Here is an 18,076-nt window from a genome sequence, read left to right as displayed (position 1 = left end):
TTGAGAGGCATCCATTAATTTTTATCCTTGCTGTTGGAGATGAATAGATCGCTTTTATACTTTGTATGAATATGTCGCTAAAACCAAATCTTTCTATGACTTAAAATAAGAAGTCCCATCCCACTGAATCAAACGCCTTCTCAGCATCAAGGCTGAGAAGCACTACACTCAAGGTTTCTTTAGAGATATGATTTATAATATGGAGGGCTCTTCTTATGCTGTCATGTGTTTGTCTATCACTTATGAATCCTGTCTGGTCTTCGTCTATCAGGGAGGGCATTACAGTGTTTAGTCTTTTAACTAATATGGCTGCGTATCATTTATAATCAGTATTTAAAACACTAATTGGTCTATACCCTTTACAGTCCATTTTATCCTTACCCTCCTTCGGTATGACTGAGATAAATGCCTCGTTCCATGAAGGTGGGATGATCCACTCCCTTAAAGTGTAATTAAAAGAGGTCTCCAACAAAGGGAGCAATGATTCTCTCATACACTTAAACCCCTCTGGAGGGAATCTATCGCAGCCTGGAGATTTATTGATGCTAACATTTGAGATTCCAGAATCATTTTTTTATCATTTTGAATTTTGCCTATAGAGGGAAGGTCTAATGAGTTAAGATATGCAAGGATTGTGGATCTGTCTGCTTTATCTGGCTGGGTGTACAGTAGTGTATAATATTTTTCGAAGACGTTTTGAATTTCATCTGGTTTTGTAGTCGTCCTGTTTGTTGCTGGATCCTTAATTTTATGAACTGTATTTGCCACTTGTTGTTTTCTAAGTCTCCAAGCAAGTAGCCTGGAAGCTTTAGGTCCTGCTTCATAATATCGCTGTTTCATCAACCTTAATTTTTTCTCAACTTCTTCACTAAGGATGTTATCTATCTCCTGCTTAACAGGTCTCATTTGTTCTAGTATTGAGGAATTATTAGTAGCAGAATGAAGTTTCTCCAGATCTTTTAATTGTTCCTGTAATCTGAATAGTTTTTTAGCTCTCGTTTTTTAGACTGGGACATTTAGCAATAATTTTTCCCCTAAGAAATGCTTTTGCTGCATCCCATAAAATAACCGGACTAACCATTCCATTATCATTGTGTTCTAAATAAACTTTTAGTTCCTTTGTCATTTCAGTTTTAAATGCATTGCTATTTAATAAACTTGTATTCAGCCTCCATAAAGTCTTTTTAGAATTTGTATGAAGATTAAATGTCATAGTCAATCTGGAGTGATCAGAAATGTCTTTCTGACCAATTTTGCAATCCTTCACTGTGTGGTAATCTCTATTAAACATAAAAACATAATCAATTCTGGAATAGGTGTTATGCCTTGCGGAGTAAAAAGTGAATTCTCTGTCAGATTTGTGTAGGTATCTTAATATATCGATAAGTCCTAATTCTTGCAGGATTTTATTCACTTGTTTTTCCATGAGACTCTTTCTTCTCCCTTGACTGGTTGTATCTAATCTAGGTTTAAGAACAATATTAAAGTCTCCTGCACATATACAGGGACCATATGTTTCTGCTGCAATTAGGCTGAATATTTCCCTAAAAAAATGTGATATTGCTACCAGGAGGGGCATATATGTTGCACAGAGTAAGTTCTTTATGTTCAAGTTTTCCTTTAATAAGGATGAATCTCCCCTTTTTATCTTTAAGTTCTGAAATAAACTCAAAGCACACAGCATTTGATATAAGGATAGCTACTCCTCTTTTCTTTCCTGTTCTATGGGAGGAAAAGAAAATGTTTCTAAAGCCCATTTTCTTTCATTTTTCATGTTCTGTCAGACAGATGTGTTTCTTGAAAGAACGAAACATTGATTTTTTTTCTCGTTTTAACTTTGCAATTATTTTGCTCCTTTTAATGGGGTTGTTTATACCATTCACATTTAAAGACTGTATGTTATAGTACTGCATGTACATTAGTCATCCTAAGCATGCTTTCCTGTACCTGTGGGAATCTGGTCCTCATCCTCAGAACATACACAGAACAAAGTAGAACATTCATTGAACTTGTGATAGCAATAGAGAACAGGCCTTCCAGTTCAGAGGGTCTAATGTTATCCCTTTTGTGGAGGGGAAGAAGCCACTAAGTGGGGCCCCTCCACAGTAAAGAAAAGGTGAAAAAAACTCGGGAAAAAGGGGGAGCGAAAAGAATAAAAGTGTGGTGGCTTAATGAGAGTCACCTGCATCGAAGCTTTGCTGTAATTTAAATAAAAAGGGAGGTCACTGTGTAACATTCTTAACTATGGCTCTTAATATCCATAAGTAATTAGGACATTTGAGTGTGTGAATTCAAGAGTCATTCATCTTACAAGGTAGAGAGAAATAAGCATGTCTCTGTTAGGAGAGAGTAAAAACCTTCACTTGTCCATTGTGACGTCCCCTCTGTCTGGCCTCTGGAACACCTTCAGCCTTTCCCGTGCGCTCTCCTGATAGTCGTGCGTTCTGCCCGCACGTCGAGGCCCCGCCGTGCTCCAGGGTAGAAGGTTGTTGATGGTCTCCACAGTGATGTCCTCGGGTTTTCGCGAAGATAACAGCCCCACTGTGAAACCATGTCTCCTTAAATCCTCCGCGGCGTCCTCGGCGTTGTTGTACTTGACCGGACCAGAGTCGAAGTGCACGCGCATCTTTGTAAGAGGAGTTTGAGTTTGAAAACGAATCCTCTTTTCCTTGAGTACTTTCTTAATGGGGTTGTACTCCTTCCTCCTTTGCTGTACCTTCTCGGCATAATCGTGGTCAAAAAACACACGTTTTTCTTGGATGTAGATGGGTTTCTTCCATGCAGCTCGGAGGATTTTCTCCTTGATGTTAAACTGGAGGAAACGGACCACTGTTGAGCGTGGAGCTGTGCCCACAGGTGGCTGCGGTCCCAGCGCCCTGTGCGCTCTCTCGATTCCCAAACTTTGCTCTCTGCCCAGGTCCGCGGTGTCTCCCAGCTCCATCAGCATCATATTTTCCACATATTTTAACATGGAGGAGTCCTCTGCATTTTTGGGGATGCCGTAAATCCTTATGTTATTTTGGCGAGAGCGCCCTTCTAAGTCTGTTACCTTCTCTTGAAGTAGCTTTTGGTTATTAATCAATTGAAATAGAGTATCTTTAACTCCTATGTCCCATTTCTCCTTCCCAGCCATGCTCCTCTCCATTTCTCCCAGTTGTGCAGCCACCTCCTCTATCTTCCCGGTAGCGGCGCTAACTTGTTGGTCGATTTCGGTAGTTAGCTCATCGAGCTGTATTTTCATATCCTCTTTAAAACTCACTCGCATCTGTGACTTTTTTTTTCATCTCTGATTTAAGATCTTGCATGCCCTCCGCTACGACTTCGCTCACTACCTTTCTCAGTGAGCCAAGGGCAGCAGATGAGTTCTCCTCCATCCCGTCGCCATTTTCACCCGTTCGTGCTTTGTTAGCAGCGCCATCACCTCGACTTTCCAGGTCGGTTTGACTCCGAGATGTGACTCTCACCTTTTTGTTTTTGTCCCCGCTCATTGTTCTTCTGGTATAGAATACATATATAGGATTAAGTACTCGAATTACGGGGTATCATTTCTTTCGATGCGAGAGCTCCTTTCTATGCTGCCATCTTAGTTGCCTGGCCACCGGAAGCCCTCAACAAAGAGTTTTCTTATCACCTTTATCACCTTACAGATTACTGTGGACTAGGCTTGTCAAAAATATCGATACTTCGGTACTTACTCGATCCTGAACATTGTAAACGGATACGATACTAGCTTGCCGTAGTATCAATACTATCGATACTCTGCTCCTATGGTCTGCTCCTCTCGCTACAGTCCACGCCCCCCCCCGCATGTCCAGGCTTGTTAATGTCTGGCTACTACCGGCAAAACATGATGGAATGAAGAAATATAACCATGGCAAGTGTCGCAGCAGAGCCTCCGCGGCCAGTCCTGGTCGACAGGGAAAAGAGTAGAAGTGCTTTTTGGAGGTATTTTGCCTACGAAGCAGGTGAACGCGGAAAGGCAAAGGATATAGACAAACCGATATCCAAACACTGCTATTGAGTTGTGCCAACCAAGAGTAGCAGCACGTCAAACTTGTCTAAGCACCTTAAAGACCGACATCCCAGTCTATTTAAGGATTTTCGTGAGGTAAGCTCCCGTTTGATCATGATTGAACTGAGTTGTATTTACATCCTAAACGGCAACGTAACGTTGCTAGGGCATTAGCTGACTAAGCTAGCTAGCTAGCGCTAGTCCAAAACATAATGTTACATGGGGCTTTTTGCTAATGTTAGCAGGCATGCCCGCAGCCCGCGTAATCCTAATTGACTGCTTTAATTTAACAAGATACAAACGTATTTGTGTCTGCTAAGTGTGATGTTTCTCTTACAGCTCCAGAGTGGCGCTGAGAGTGGACAGACACTGAAACACCAACAGCCTTCGCTAACAGCAGTGTTTGACCAGCAAAGACATTATGATCCAAAGTCACGAGAAGCAAAGAAAATAAACAGGGCTGTGACAGAGTATTTGTGCATGGATATGGTCCCCATTTACACAGTAGAGAAATCTGGGTTCAAACAACTTCTTAAACAGCTAAATCCTAGGTATGACCTTCCCTCACGTAATCATTTCATGAGCACTGAAATGCCTACATTATACGATGCAACAAAACAACTCATCATGGGTCAGCTTTCAGAAAAACCATACTTTTCATGCACAACAGACCTTTGGACCAGAAGAGCAGCAACTTCATACATGGCAGTAACTTTACAGTTTATAACTGAGTCCTGGGACTTACAGAGCTGGTGTTTGGGTTGTGTAGGGCTGCAAACAGATCACTCAGGGTTGTCAGTGTCATTGAGGTTAAATGCTCCCCACCATAGCTCCTTCTTCTCCTCTGTCTCCTACACCTCTCCACAGCTGCAGCCACTTCCCTTCTAGCACCTGTACCTTCTCTGTCACAGAGACAGGGGTGATGTTGGAGCTTCAGAGACTTTGCTCTGGGAAGGCAGCTGGTCCAGATGGTGTATGTCCAAGACTGCTTAAAGACTGTGCTGCACAACTGTGTCAACCTCTCCACAGGATCTTCAACCTAAGTCTACAGCTGGGGCAGGTGCCTGCTGTACAGAAAACATCCTGTATTGTACTGGTACTAAAAATCAAATGTCCGGCTGAACTAAATGACTACAGACCGATTGGCCTGACCTCACACATCATGAAAACTCTGGAGCGGCTGATTCTACACCTACTGAGGCTTGAGGTCAAAGACAAACTGGATTCCCTGCAGTTTGCATACAAAAACACAAATGATGCCATCCTCTTCATGCTTCACCGTGCCCTGTCTCATCTGGAGGAACCTGGAGTTTACTGTATGTGAGAATCATGTTCTTTGATTTTTCAAATACATTCAACTCCATCCAACCCACCATACTCAAAGACAAACTCACAGTGATGGGAGTGGATCCTTCCTGTGTTTCTTGGTTCATAGATTACCTGACAGGAAGGCCACAGTTTGTGTTTCTGGGACATTACTGAGCAGTACTGTAGTACAGCAGTCCAATCCGCAGAGTGACAGTTGATTCAGCCATTTGGCTCTTTGACCTTAACTGGACCAACTAACAAGTAAACAGTCAGGAGGCAGGCTGAAGCCTCTGATTGGACAAAGTACATTTATACTACTTTGTTTATTGGCTCTTTGCCACACTCATCACAGGAACTTTTTTTGAAATCAGATACTGTAATGTGTAATAAGAACCTATTTACTTTTTGGTTAACATCAATAAAATACTAATTTATTCATTTTACTTTTGCTTATCCAACCGATCGCTACAGCTATTTCATCTATCTACATGATTATCACATCTCCTTCAACTCCTACCAGCTAAGTAGTGGCTCACTGTGCTTTGTTAAGACATTTTTAGCATCTATAACATGTGTTCTGATTTCTGACAGCAAAACTGAGTCTTTGGTAGCATTTAAACCTCTATGTATTTATTTTATTATTTCAGTAAGATTCAATTTTTCATTTACAGGGTTGATAGAATTATTAATGTTTAAATCAGTTTGTCTGTCTGGTTATGCTGGGTAGTTTATTCTTTCCATCATCAGTAATACCAAGAAAAGTGTAAGTGTGTGTGTGTGTGTGTGTGTGTGTGTGTGTGTGTGTGTGTGTGTGTGTGTGTGTGTGTGTGTGTGTGTGTGTGTGTGTGTGTGTGTGTGTGAGGGGCAGAGGGAGGGATCATGTGATGGAGGAGTGAGCTGTGCTGTGTCGGGATGTGAGACAAACACACACTCCGTTCATTCCACGCTCGCATCCACGCACCGTCTTGTGACTGCTGCTGCCAGAACCTGAGCGTCGGGCGGAGAAGCTGCAGCCACCACAGAGCTGCTTTCTCCTCCTCCAATCTGCTGCTGCTGCTTCCAGCCGGACCATCAATGCCTCCAGATTGCTTCTCGCCCATCGGCCTGGACCTGTTCTCGACATCGGGCCTCCTGCGCTGAGAGAATGAAAGGATGGCCGAGCCGCGGTGCGGCGGGGACCACGGAGGTCTGACGGATGCTGCTGCAGCGACTCGCCGGGATGAGCAGCAGCATCACAGCGCGATGAATTCACCGGAGGAAGCCGGAGCGGAGGACCTGTCTTTGGAGGAGATACTGAGGCTTTACAACCAGCCCATCAACGAGGAACAGGCATGGGCGGTGTGTTACCAGAGCTGCAGGACGCTGGCCAAGAAGCACCGGGGCAGAAGGAGCTCTTCTGCCGCCGCAGCCGCCGTCGGAGCCTCGTCACCGGCGGGTCCGAGGAAGATATCTGGATCTGGGGATGTTAGGATACAGAAAGACGGGTCTGTGAGGGTGGAACACCAGGACTGTGAAGGTAAAACATTATGTAAGAGTGAGTGTGCTTAAAGCTGCTCAGATCTGGGCCAAGCCATCACTTGCATTTCAAATAAGGATGTTGTGATTGTTCTCAGTGTTAAAGCTGTACCTAAAATACACCCCAGGAAAGCAGGACATCCTATAAAACTGCATTACGAATAATAGCATATCATGGTGATACAGTGCAATGTCCTACTATAAATAAATGCAGATTTTTAGCTCGCATGCCAAGCCTGCTAGATGCTTTTCGTGATTAGGTGCTTAATTTGCATCTCAGGATTAGCCTCCTCTGTAATCTGTGGCCGGATAACAACAACCATTAGGGCTCCATTACACATGACCAGATCACTGACACACAAAGGAATGCCATCACAGACCCCTGCTGCCTCTGGTGTTTCCACTGATTTGCCCTGTTTCCTTACCACCAGAGGCACATGTTCCTGGGCATCATGTGGTTTCATCTTCTAGCTGCCACTTCATCTCAGATCAGGGTGTTCATTCCACTTCACCCCATTAAAGCATGTGATTACAGGCTGAGATGTGGGCACTGATCGGATCGAGGTGTGGACCGATGCCCACGGTGAATGGAAGAGGATGGGCACAGTGTTTTGCGTTGTTGCTCCCTGTCACATGTGAGCCCCGATTAATAAGTATAATTAATGAAGTGCAATGAAAATGAAGAGTTGGAGCCCTGCTAGTATCACAGAGCTTCTATTGTCAGGCTGAAAATATCCAGGAAAGTCAGAGGAGACAGTGTGGCAGCAATGTGTGCCAAATGAAAAACCTGTGCAATATTCTTAAGATGTCCCTTTAGGCATTCACAGTGTGTCTGTGGTGCTTTAACGTCCACTTTGTCGTGCTTTATGGTAATTTGCCTCTCTCATGGGGCAGAGCTACAGTGCTTCAAGGTAATTTTTCTTGTAGAGTAGATTTTTCTAAGTAAGAAAGAAACCAGGATTCAAATGAGAACACAGCAGATGGCACTGCGATGTGTATATCTGGCATGTGTTGTGCATGTCTGGCCTCCGTGGATGGGCGTTTCTGTGGATGTCAACATGTTCTTAAACCAAACGCTTCATGGGTCTTGTCAGATGAAGGCTTGACATGTTCATCGCCTGCTCTAATTACATTTGCAGAGTGCAGGGCAGACTGACTAAATGCCTACTATCTATCTTTCTCCGCCTGTAATGGACTACCTGAGGGCCTGGGGGATGCGCTCTTAACTCAGCTACAATTTACTCACTCGGTATGCAACACTGCTGAGTCAATGCATTGGCCTTTGATTCAATAAATGCACAGCAGGCTTCGTCCAATCACGTTGTATGAGCAAATCTGAGAGACACAGCTGGGATGATGATGGTTGCGGCCTGTATGTCTATATGGCTAGAATGAATGGGCTATTTTTAGGAGCATGGAAGCAACCATTGGAGAGGGGAGGCTGGGCTTTTATTCCTCTGCTGCCCGTTTAACGTCACATCATGAGAAATGTTTTCAGAATGTCTTTAACTGCACTGCTTTTAGATCTTTTTGGGCGTTTTTTTCATGCAGGCTTTTAATGTTTGATGCTTGTTTTTGTTTGCTGTGTACTGCTTTAGTAATCTGTAACGGTGCTATTCCACAAATGAACGTGCTGGTAGTGTCTGACCATTTGAGTGGGTGATGTAGGTTAATGTCAGTTAACTGTGAGGAAGTGGAATATAGAGAGGTGGATTGTTTTTCAGTAGAAGGTAAAATTGTACATTAGGGTAGCGTTTTCCAATTCCTTTCAGTCTCATGTATCAGCAAGGCCCCATTAGATGAGTTCAAGCATTCCTTCACCTGCCATTTCCCAAATGTGTTCATTTCAGCAGATTTTATCACTGTTGATAAAAGGGATTAGTCCATAGAACAGTTGCTATCACATTTTTGGAAGTAAAAGAGTTTGAGTTGAAATTTCATGTCTGTCAACAACATTTAGTTACTTTCAGTATTGTATTTTAGACATTTATATCTGTCACTATTAGCTTGTTTATAAATGTTGGTCCATTGCATTTAGCTAATACTAGCAATTCATTACTTGTCTTTCAACTGTGTACCCATTATATTTACTATACATTTTAGCCATTCGTTTGGAGTGTTCTTCTCTTTTTCCCCACGAGACTTCATTTAGTTACTTTTATCCTTTACTTTTACAAATCTCGTTTAAATCTGTTCGTTCATTACATTTGGCTACTTTTAGCTAGTAGACTCACCCATGAGTTGACTTTTTAATCTGTGATAATTAACTATTTTTTGGTACAAATTTAAACATTTTTATCCTCTAGTTTATTTTTTCCAGTGGTTATACACGTCATTTACTTTTGCCTACACATTTTTGTCAGTTTAGCCTTTTAGCCTACATTTGGCTGCACATCTTGAGCATTTTCTCCGTTACTTTGAGTTTTTTCATCTGTTTCACTGAGCTGCTTTTAGTGACTTTAGTTGTATTCAATTGTTTATCCATTGCATTTAGCTACTTTTGGCTACATATTGTAGCCATTTTATTGGTTGCTTTAGCTTTTTCATCTCTTTATTCACCATATTCAGCTACTTTTACAATCATATTTTAACTGTTTTCAGAGTTTTTCTTTTTATCTGTTATGTTAAGCTACTTTTAGCGGTTCATTTGATCTTTTTAAAAATACATTTAGGTTTTTCAACTGTTTGTCAATTACATTTAGCTAGTTTTAGTGACCATTAAACTTCTTCCACTATTATCTACACCTTTAGCTAATTATTTCAGGGGTTTATCCATTTATTTTAGCCAGTCTATCTACAGTATTCCAGTCATTTCTATTTCTTCAAGCGCTTGTATATTACTTTTACCTCGGTGTTTTTCAACTGTTTAACCATTACTTTTTAGCATTTCTCCACATTGGGTAATCACACACTTGTGATCACAAATGATCTTTTCTTCAGTTTACTTGAGCACACACTTTTTCCACGCACCAGCTGATCGCTTTAGAGCTACTCCTCTGCTGGGAATCACATCACACCATGGCTTTAGGCAGTTCTAAGTAATTGTTGAAGCATTTTCTGGGTATATTGATCAGTGAAAACACGCAGTTAGTTTCAGTTTTCAAAGTAGTTTGTTGGTCTAATTGCCATTTATCTGTGCTGCTCAGCACACACTCTGTTTCCAGGATGCATAAGCTTAGCAAAGCAGCCAGAGCCATTCATGTAAATAATGAGAGAAATCTGTGGCAATCGTAAGGCTTCTGAAGCTCTCATCTGCTAAATTGACTTCAAGTTAAATCCAGAGGAAGTTAGTTTCAGACCCTGTTGTCAGTCAGATCCATGTCTGCCCTAGCCTAGCCGCGCTAGACCCATGTTTCTGAAGGCACAAGGGTCTAGGAACGCTTGACAGGGAGGGAGGCGGGCTAAAAGGTTGTCTATCAAATCCCTCTGCAGCAATTGGGTAGGTATACAACTAATCAGCGCAACGAATAGGCTGACGTAGTTCCTAGAGCGCCGGCGGATTGTGGCTAAGTCCCATTAGCTTCCCAACCAGCGGAGCCAACTGGTATATTAAGGATTTGCCATATCCCATCGGCATAAGTCCAAATATGTCTTTCTTCTCAATGAAACACTTCAGTGCCGTCCTTTGTTTATCTTTCAAGTTGAATTTTAGCTTCAAATCTTTAAGGGCTGTGGCCAAAGCCGAGTCGAAAGATAACTGTTTATTGTGCGCCGGTTGTTTCTGTCAGAATCGTCGCGCCTCTGTTGTCACTTTGTTACGCCCGCCTTCTGACTCTACACTTCATGGTGATTGGTCCGGCCAGTTTTAGGAGAATCCAGCCTCGAGCCTTATGGAGGGTAACTAGACCCACCCTGGCAGAGAATTAAATTCGTTGCCGTGGGTTGTCTAGCGCGGCTAGGCTATGTCTGCCCAGTACTCCTTTATTCAGCTGTTTATCTGGAGAACCCGACACTTTCTATCACGTCTGACTCCATCATGAAAGCAAGGCCCTTCAGTAAATGCTTTTATGTTACACTTGTGATAAATAGATTTAATTTCATGCTGGTGTCCATTATGTTTTAGGACCATAAAAAAGGCACATTTGATTATCAGCTCACCCTATTTGCAGTACACACAAACACACACATTATGCATCCTACTGTTGCAGATGGCATTTACCTCTGCTGATGCAAGTTGAGGTCATGAGATGATGACTGAGCGGTTGTGATGTTGCATTGCTACGTATCACAAAACAAAAAAGACATTTGTTAAGAGGGTCATCTGTGATCATGCTGTTTGTTCATGAAGTAAAAGCTGAGCTGATGTAGCCTGAGGAGACAGTAAAGTGGATCTTCAGTCTGAAGGGAGCACATTGATGAAACACAGCTGCTCGGAAAGAGTTTTGTCGTCACCGGTCACATGCTACTACAAATAATAAATTAGAAACAGAACAGAACATTTAAAAACAACATTCTCTGTTTTTTAAATATTATATCTTGTACAACGCATACTCTGTACATTATCCTGTTGTAAATAGTCAGCAGAGCATCAAATTTGTGTTAAGCAGGAGCTGGAAATAGTCACTAACACATCCACTGTTTCTTCCTGTTTGAGTCTTGGTTATCATTAAACATTTTTTGTCTATTCAAGAGCCTTTTAAGATATCAAATATTACATTTCAGTGTATTTATAAGTAGTTGGTAAAGATTTATGCTCCTTTATGCTGGATTAGAAGAAGTAAACTGACTTCGGGCTGTGAGCCACAGACAGTGTGCAATACTCAGAAAATATTGTCAAGCTGACTAACCTTTGTTGTTTTTGGTATTTTAGTGGAATTGTGTTGCTGGTAGGACTAGTATTGTCCTTTAAAGTCTCACTTTGAGGTTTAGAATTGGTATGTTAGCATTTTGTGGACATGTTTTTCTCCTATTTAATGAGATTTAGATTTAGTGGATCAAAATCTTTAAAAAAAGTGCTGGACTGCAGATTCTTGAATCCTGATTTATCTCAGTAAAGTCCTCACTCAGTCTTTATGCACAACTTCCTGCATCCTGAGTTTTATTATTCATGATAATAAACATGTCACATCTTAGTTCACAGCGGGTCCTCAGTTAATGCATATCAATAATGCACACATGTGCTTAAAGCTCTTCAAGTCATATATACAGTATTTATACAAAGCAGCTGAACCAGGTTGTGTAAGTTGTCATGCATCTGTGTGTATGAGCTTTTGGTTTAGTCTTGTTTACTGCTTATTGTAACACTGTTTTCCTGTTTCCCTGCAGATAAATACAGTCCTTGCACAACGACAGAGGTGAGTATCTCCACTGTAATCCTATTGTACCAGTTTTATTTCATCATCACACGGTTACAGAGGTTTGAGTATGTGGATATTTTTACTTGTGTGTAGTGTCAAAAACACACATACCTGCTGTTTGTGAGAAAGAAGTACATGCTGCTGGATGGGAAAAAAGGGAAATGTTTTGGCCAAACAAAAAGATTACTTTGCCTGTAATTGGTTCTGAATATTGTTTGCTTTGCTTTTACTGCTCAAAGACTTCAGCAAATTCAGTGTTTCTGGAAAGGAACCAACAAGGCAATTAACAAAATATTTATGAGGGGAAATATGTGGCAGTGCAGAGATAAGAGGTGGCTTTATCACAATAACGACTTGATTTCCTTTTTAATTATTTACCCTCCATGGGTGGTTTCCCTGCATTAGCTAGCTGCAGCAACAACAACACTGAATTTAGAATAGAGTGGGCACCCCTGCAGGATTACCGGTATTTCAAATGCAACCGGTGTCAGATAGTGCTGTGGTTAAAACTGTCATAAGCTCTGGGTGTGTTAATCCTGATGCCTGCATTGCAGCTGTTGCGGCTTGCCTGCTGCCTAAAATATATTGCATTTTCTTCCAGTAGGCAAGATGGAAGTTGTACATGCACAAAAAATAAACATCACAGCAGTAAAAACAAATACCAGGCAGTAAATCTCCTGTGCAAGGTGTTGTTGTAGAGTTTGTGGCTTTCAGCAGCAGCAGCAACAGCTGATGTCATGATTGGCTAGGCTAGGCAATTAGCGTAGCTTAGCTTAAACACTGATATCAGGTGGAAACAGCTAACCTGTCTCCCTCAGATGTTATCGTTTTAGATGGACTTGTTGTTGAGATGTAGTAATTAGTCTGTACTTGTACAAATCAATCGTTTGTTGAGGTGCTAGTAGATGTATGTCTTAAACTTACTGTGCAGGTCTCGGCTGGCAGTTAAGCTAATATAAGCTAGTTTGAAGAGAAAAGTAAAAAAAAACACTAAAGTACCTACCACAACTTTGAACTATTCCTTTAAAGAGATACTTTATTAATATATAATTCCCTCAATAAAGTTGGGCTAATTGCAAGAGATTCAGCAAGATAATGTGACTTTTAGCCTCTTTGGCTCAAGTGTAACCATGCACAGCAACACTCTGTCACTGGCTGGTCCAAACCCCTCGACTCTGCGTTGTGTATGTTTAATAAAGGAGTCAAAAAGGCTGCGCTGTGCCGTTTAATGCTGGTAAAACAAAGGAACCACTGGTCAGCAGGTCAGTTGTCTCAAGCACGGTACACTAAAGAAAAAGAGCACATTCATTCAGTTAATGATCGCTACATAGCTAGCTCACCGTGTGTCTCATGTCCAAACACATATAAGAGAACACATAAAAACATAAAACATATGAAAACACTCTCCACTTGTTATCCGGATGATCATATTTAACACATACTCAAAAAACAAATAAAATAACAACACGAAAGACAAAATTTGTGATCCCGTGCTGTGCTCTGACCTACCTCATTGACGTCTCTCTGGAACTGACGGCGTGCCCCCAAGACCAGCCACACAACAACAGCTCCAGAGAGGGCACCACTGAGCCAAAAACAACAAACAGAAGCAGCTTTCTGCAAGTGGAATTATCAGGCGTGAACTAACTGTGACATCACCCGTTGAAAAGTCCGGATTTTGCTACTTCCTGGTCGCCATTTTGGATTTTTTGGAGCCAGTGACGTAAAAAGCGTCATCAAACAGACTGGACCAGAGAGCAACTAGGGGCAGGACCAGTCTATGGGCGGGCCAGACTGAAGCCAGACTGCTGAAAGCATCGCTCTAAAGGATCTGTCAATCATTCCAGACAAGACTGTCTATCAAGTATAGCCACGCCCCCTGGCTCCGCCAACTTTAACGATTTATTTAAAATTCAGTATTGATTTATTTTAAGATCGGCCACCTGATCTCTCATTTTGACCATGAAAACTAACGGGAAAAAAATCCTGAGCTGTAGAAAATCAGTCTATCAGATTTTATTTTTTCTGGTGATGAATTGGGGTCTATGGAGCAAAAGCCAACCCTATCGGACGTTTTTGACACTTCCGGGTGGGCTTATTTTTTGGAGCCAGATGCTACGTCCATCTTTATATACAGTCTACGGGAATTATATATCACATGTACACTGTTACAACCTGTCCAGGGTGTCCCCTGCATTCACTGAGTCAGCTGGGATAGACTCCAGCACCCCCCATGACCCTAGTGAGGATAAAGCGGTGTATAGAGAATGGATGGATGAATGTACACTGTTACACAAGCTCAATCAACACAGCATCCTACACTTCCCACAATGCAACATATATTGTTAAACCTTCTTTGCTGAGACTTTCTAAACTCTCAATTTCTTGCACAATTTCTGTTCTAAAGCTGTAGCCTTTAATACGAAGCCAATCGGGGATATTTTCTCAAGTCTTGACAAATCTCCTTCAGAGTCTCAGAACATATTATACAACTGTTTTCACTGGTTGAGCAAGACTGATTGACAATGCAATTAATGGGCTGCTGCTTTAAAACACAGAACATCTAGATCAGCTATAGTACTTGCTCTGTTTGCCACAAGTTAGATCATTTGAATGTACATATCTGTGAATAGTTTATGTCTATATGGAGAACTGGTTGTTTCCTCCTTCAGCCCCCCAGCTGCAGTGTCTGATTGACTGGTTGGAAATGTCAACCAGCGAGGCCTCTTGTTTGATGTGGGCTCTGCGAGAAGTTTCAGACCTAATTAAAGGGCTTCGTAAAGTCGGCCTTCCTCCACAGCACACGCTGTCTCTGCACTGTCCTCAGCTGCTGTTAATGATTATGATAAATGCTTGTGAAAAGACATCTTACAGTATGTGGGGGTTAGCTGCTCTGCTTTTGTGTTTTAGGAATATTTTGCTCGGCTTGTACACGGAATAATTTTACTCCTGCTGTAATCTCTTTGGTGTATTTTGTGCATGATGCTGCACACTGACTGAGGATTTCCTCAGGGTTAATTAGAGACAGTGTGCAGTACTTTTCAGGGAGTTCTGGACTTGGATTACTGTGTAATAGACAGATGGACAGTCAGTGAATAACTCAAGCACATACACATACAGTCAACTGTTGAAGCAGTGAATGTGAAACTGTATAGACAAATCCCTACTAAGCAGCTTTGCACCAGAAATGAGTTCTCACAATGCTGTGTGTGGCAGAATGGCTGACAAATCTACAGGCAAGTTGGTAGAGTTTGATGCTTGACAGAATTGAAGGCGTTCTGCTAGCGTACAGCGTGGAATTAGCCCAGAGCTGGATGAACAGCAACACACGTGTAGCCGTAGCTGACACACATCATGTGCACATAGATGCAAACAGTGTGAACTCCTGCAAATGATGCGGCTGTACATGTGAGATGATGCTGTTTTCTTCATAGCCAATGATCCGAGTTGACTGGCACAGCATGCTGCAGCATACGGTTCTTTGTGCATTAATCGCTACAGTTAAGATCACTGAAAATGGATGAAATTCGTTAGAACTTTTATATGCAATCAGTGAAATGTAATAATTTGGTATGCTGGTTTTAACAAGGAATTTGTTGATGAATCTTCATCCTGTGATCCCGTGCTTTATCACGATCCCTCCTGTCAAAGTTTAACTATGTATGCCCCGTGCTCCCTTCATGCTGGAGCTTTAAAGTCTGGAAAAGGATTAGAGTTTCATGTCACATTCAGCGTTTAATGCAAACAGAAAATTCAGTCAGGAGTCAGTTCTCAGCAGGTTTAATGTTCAGTAGCATTTCTGCTCTCTACAGGGTTTTTGCATGCATGAAAAACAGAGTAATTTAGAATATAAAAAAATAAGGCAGATTATGTATGTTTTTTGCTCCAAAGCTCTCTGTTTTGAACGTGAACACATGTGGATCCTACATCTGCTAGAAAAAGCAGAGCAACCCTGCCCAGTCATATAACAGTCAGAGGTCACAGCAGAAGAACCTCAGAAAACATTTATTTGACTGTTTTCATTATTTAGAAAAGCTGCTCGGTTATAGCAAAAGGTTATATTTTTAATTACATCGGTCAATATTGGGATCACGACTATTTACCACGATTACTCGCTGACTTTTGGAACATAATGCAGTTTCAGAATTCTAGACAGAAAAGTCTTTTTTTTCCAAACAGTTGAACTGGTTTTATCTTTCTTGGTAACGAAAGGCTTTCTTTCTTTCTTTCTTTCTTACTACCATCTTGGCTCAAACTGAACAAAAGATATCACAGTCTGGACTTTTAGAGAGGGAGAGAATACGTACCGTTCTAAAGGAGACTTGTGCACTGCATTTATAACGCCAAACAAACCAACATGAGAAACAAGAATTTGATGTAACGCCTTTGTTTTTTATTCAAAACTTTGCCTCCTGGTGAACACTAATGAAGTCACGTATAACAGCGTGAACAGTGGACTGATTCTAAAATCACGTTAGAGACTTGTTAGATGAGGAATCATGAATGCCTGATAGTTTCCTGTTGTTGCTTTGGTTGTTTAAAATCTCCCTTAATATGTCCAGTCTGGACTATTTATATTGTAAAGACGCACTCTTTATCCAAAATAAAGAATGTTACTTTAATTTTATTTCTTTGACCCAGAGAGTTAAGTAGCTGAGATTTTTGTATCATTGCAGTTAATGATTATTTTTCTATGTTGATTTTTGGTAGTGCTCTTTACAAATCTACAGTCCATCTGTCTTTTCCATGAGCAAAAATTTATTATAATGTCCAATTTAATCCATTTACATCTTAGAGACACATGTCAGTGGGATGAAAAAACATGACAATGCAAATGATTTTTATGCACACTAGCATCTGTAAGGATGTGATTTTGTTCAGTCCCCCCGTTCGTGAGTGAAATAATTCAGTGTCTGTTTGATATATCACCACTAACGTTTAGTGACACATTCATAGTCCTTGTAAGATGAATCTTCATGACTTTACTGAACCTCTGACCTTTTAAATGTTTGACTTTAAAAAACTTAGTTGAATGTTTTGTTTTTTTGTCCTGCAAAATGAATGACGTTCCCTGAGCCTCAGTTGTACTTCATGTTATTTTGTGAACATTAGCGCGCTAACATGCTAAGCTAACTAATAGTGAGCATGATAGCCTGACTCACCAGATGTAAACTGTAGGGATAAGTCGGACATTTCCACAACACATTTCATGTAACATTCTCCTCATGTTGTGTAATTTGCATATTACCCTTTTCAAAATCCCCTTCCTTATGGGAAACAACAACAACAACCTCTGAGCAGCCATCTACACGCTGGGAAAGACAGGTTTAACCAGAGATTTGGATTGTGCAATAAGGCCGGCCTGTTTGGTTCTTTTGGTGGATTAACTGTTTTAATGGAAGTGTTTGCATTCCTGAGTGCAAGGATGGTGGTTTGGTGGAACATCAGCTCCCCCAACACTATTTTGCAGGCTCAACTTTGCTGTATCCTGGGCTTAGCGCCACATAGAATGATTGTGGTTTATTTAAAGAAACACAGAAGAGGGTTTTTTTCCCCTGTAATGGAATGAGTGTAGCCAGACCATTCTTCAGCGATGTGGATCTAAGTCTGGTTATATGAGGCTAGGAACATGGTCAACATTAAACATGTGGCATGCTCGTGCTGGGGCTGTGTTTTCCTGCTGATGTCTACATTTAGTGTAACTCAAACCATCACCTTTAATGTCTTCAGTTTCAGCTGAGCAGTTTGTTTTCTCTCTGGTTAAACATGCTTTACACATGTCAACTGGATTAAAAATTAGGGTACTCTTTGTTTCACATTTTGTTACAGTGCATCTTTATTTATGGCGCTAACCTTCATCTTTATAATTGAATAAAAAGAAACACTAAACTGTTCATTAGTGTCACTGATAAAAAGAAAAGGCCATCATGTGTTTTGGCACTGA

The 18,076-nt window shown here is 41.2% G+C and overlaps 1 protein-coding gene across 3 annotated transcripts in view; it reads left to right on the top strand.

The window, feature by feature from the left end:
* Positions 1 to 6,241: 6,241 nt before the first annotated feature.
* spire1b (spire-type actin nucleation factor 1b) overlaps positions 6,242 to 18,076 on the top strand; it is a 54,120-nt gene continuing 42,285 nt past the window's right edge. The window contains exons 1-2 of one of the 3 annotated variants that reach the window (XM_022209816.2): positions 6,242 to 6,836; positions 12,101 to 12,129. In XM_022209816.2, the coding sequence (XP_022065508.2) occupies positions 6,473 to 6,836; positions 12,101 to 12,129 (393 nt within the window). In that variant the 5' untranslated portion in view covers positions 6,242 to 6,472. The remainder of the gene's footprint in view (positions 6,837 to 12,100; positions 12,130 to 18,076) is intronic. The other 2 variants (XM_022209817.2, XM_022209819.2) reach the window with 2 other exon arrangements.

This window comes from Acanthochromis polyacanthus, chromosome 12 (assembly GCF_021347895.1).
Source record: "Acanthochromis polyacanthus isolate Apoly-LR-REF ecotype Palm Island chromosome 12, KAUST_Apoly_ChrSc, whole genome shotgun sequence".
NCBI classification, from domain to species: Eukaryota; Metazoa; Chordata; class Actinopteri; family Pomacentridae; genus Acanthochromis; species Acanthochromis polyacanthus.
The sequence above is the reverse complement of the archived record's forward strand: the minus strand, read 5'-3'. Positions and strand labels throughout refer to the sequence as shown.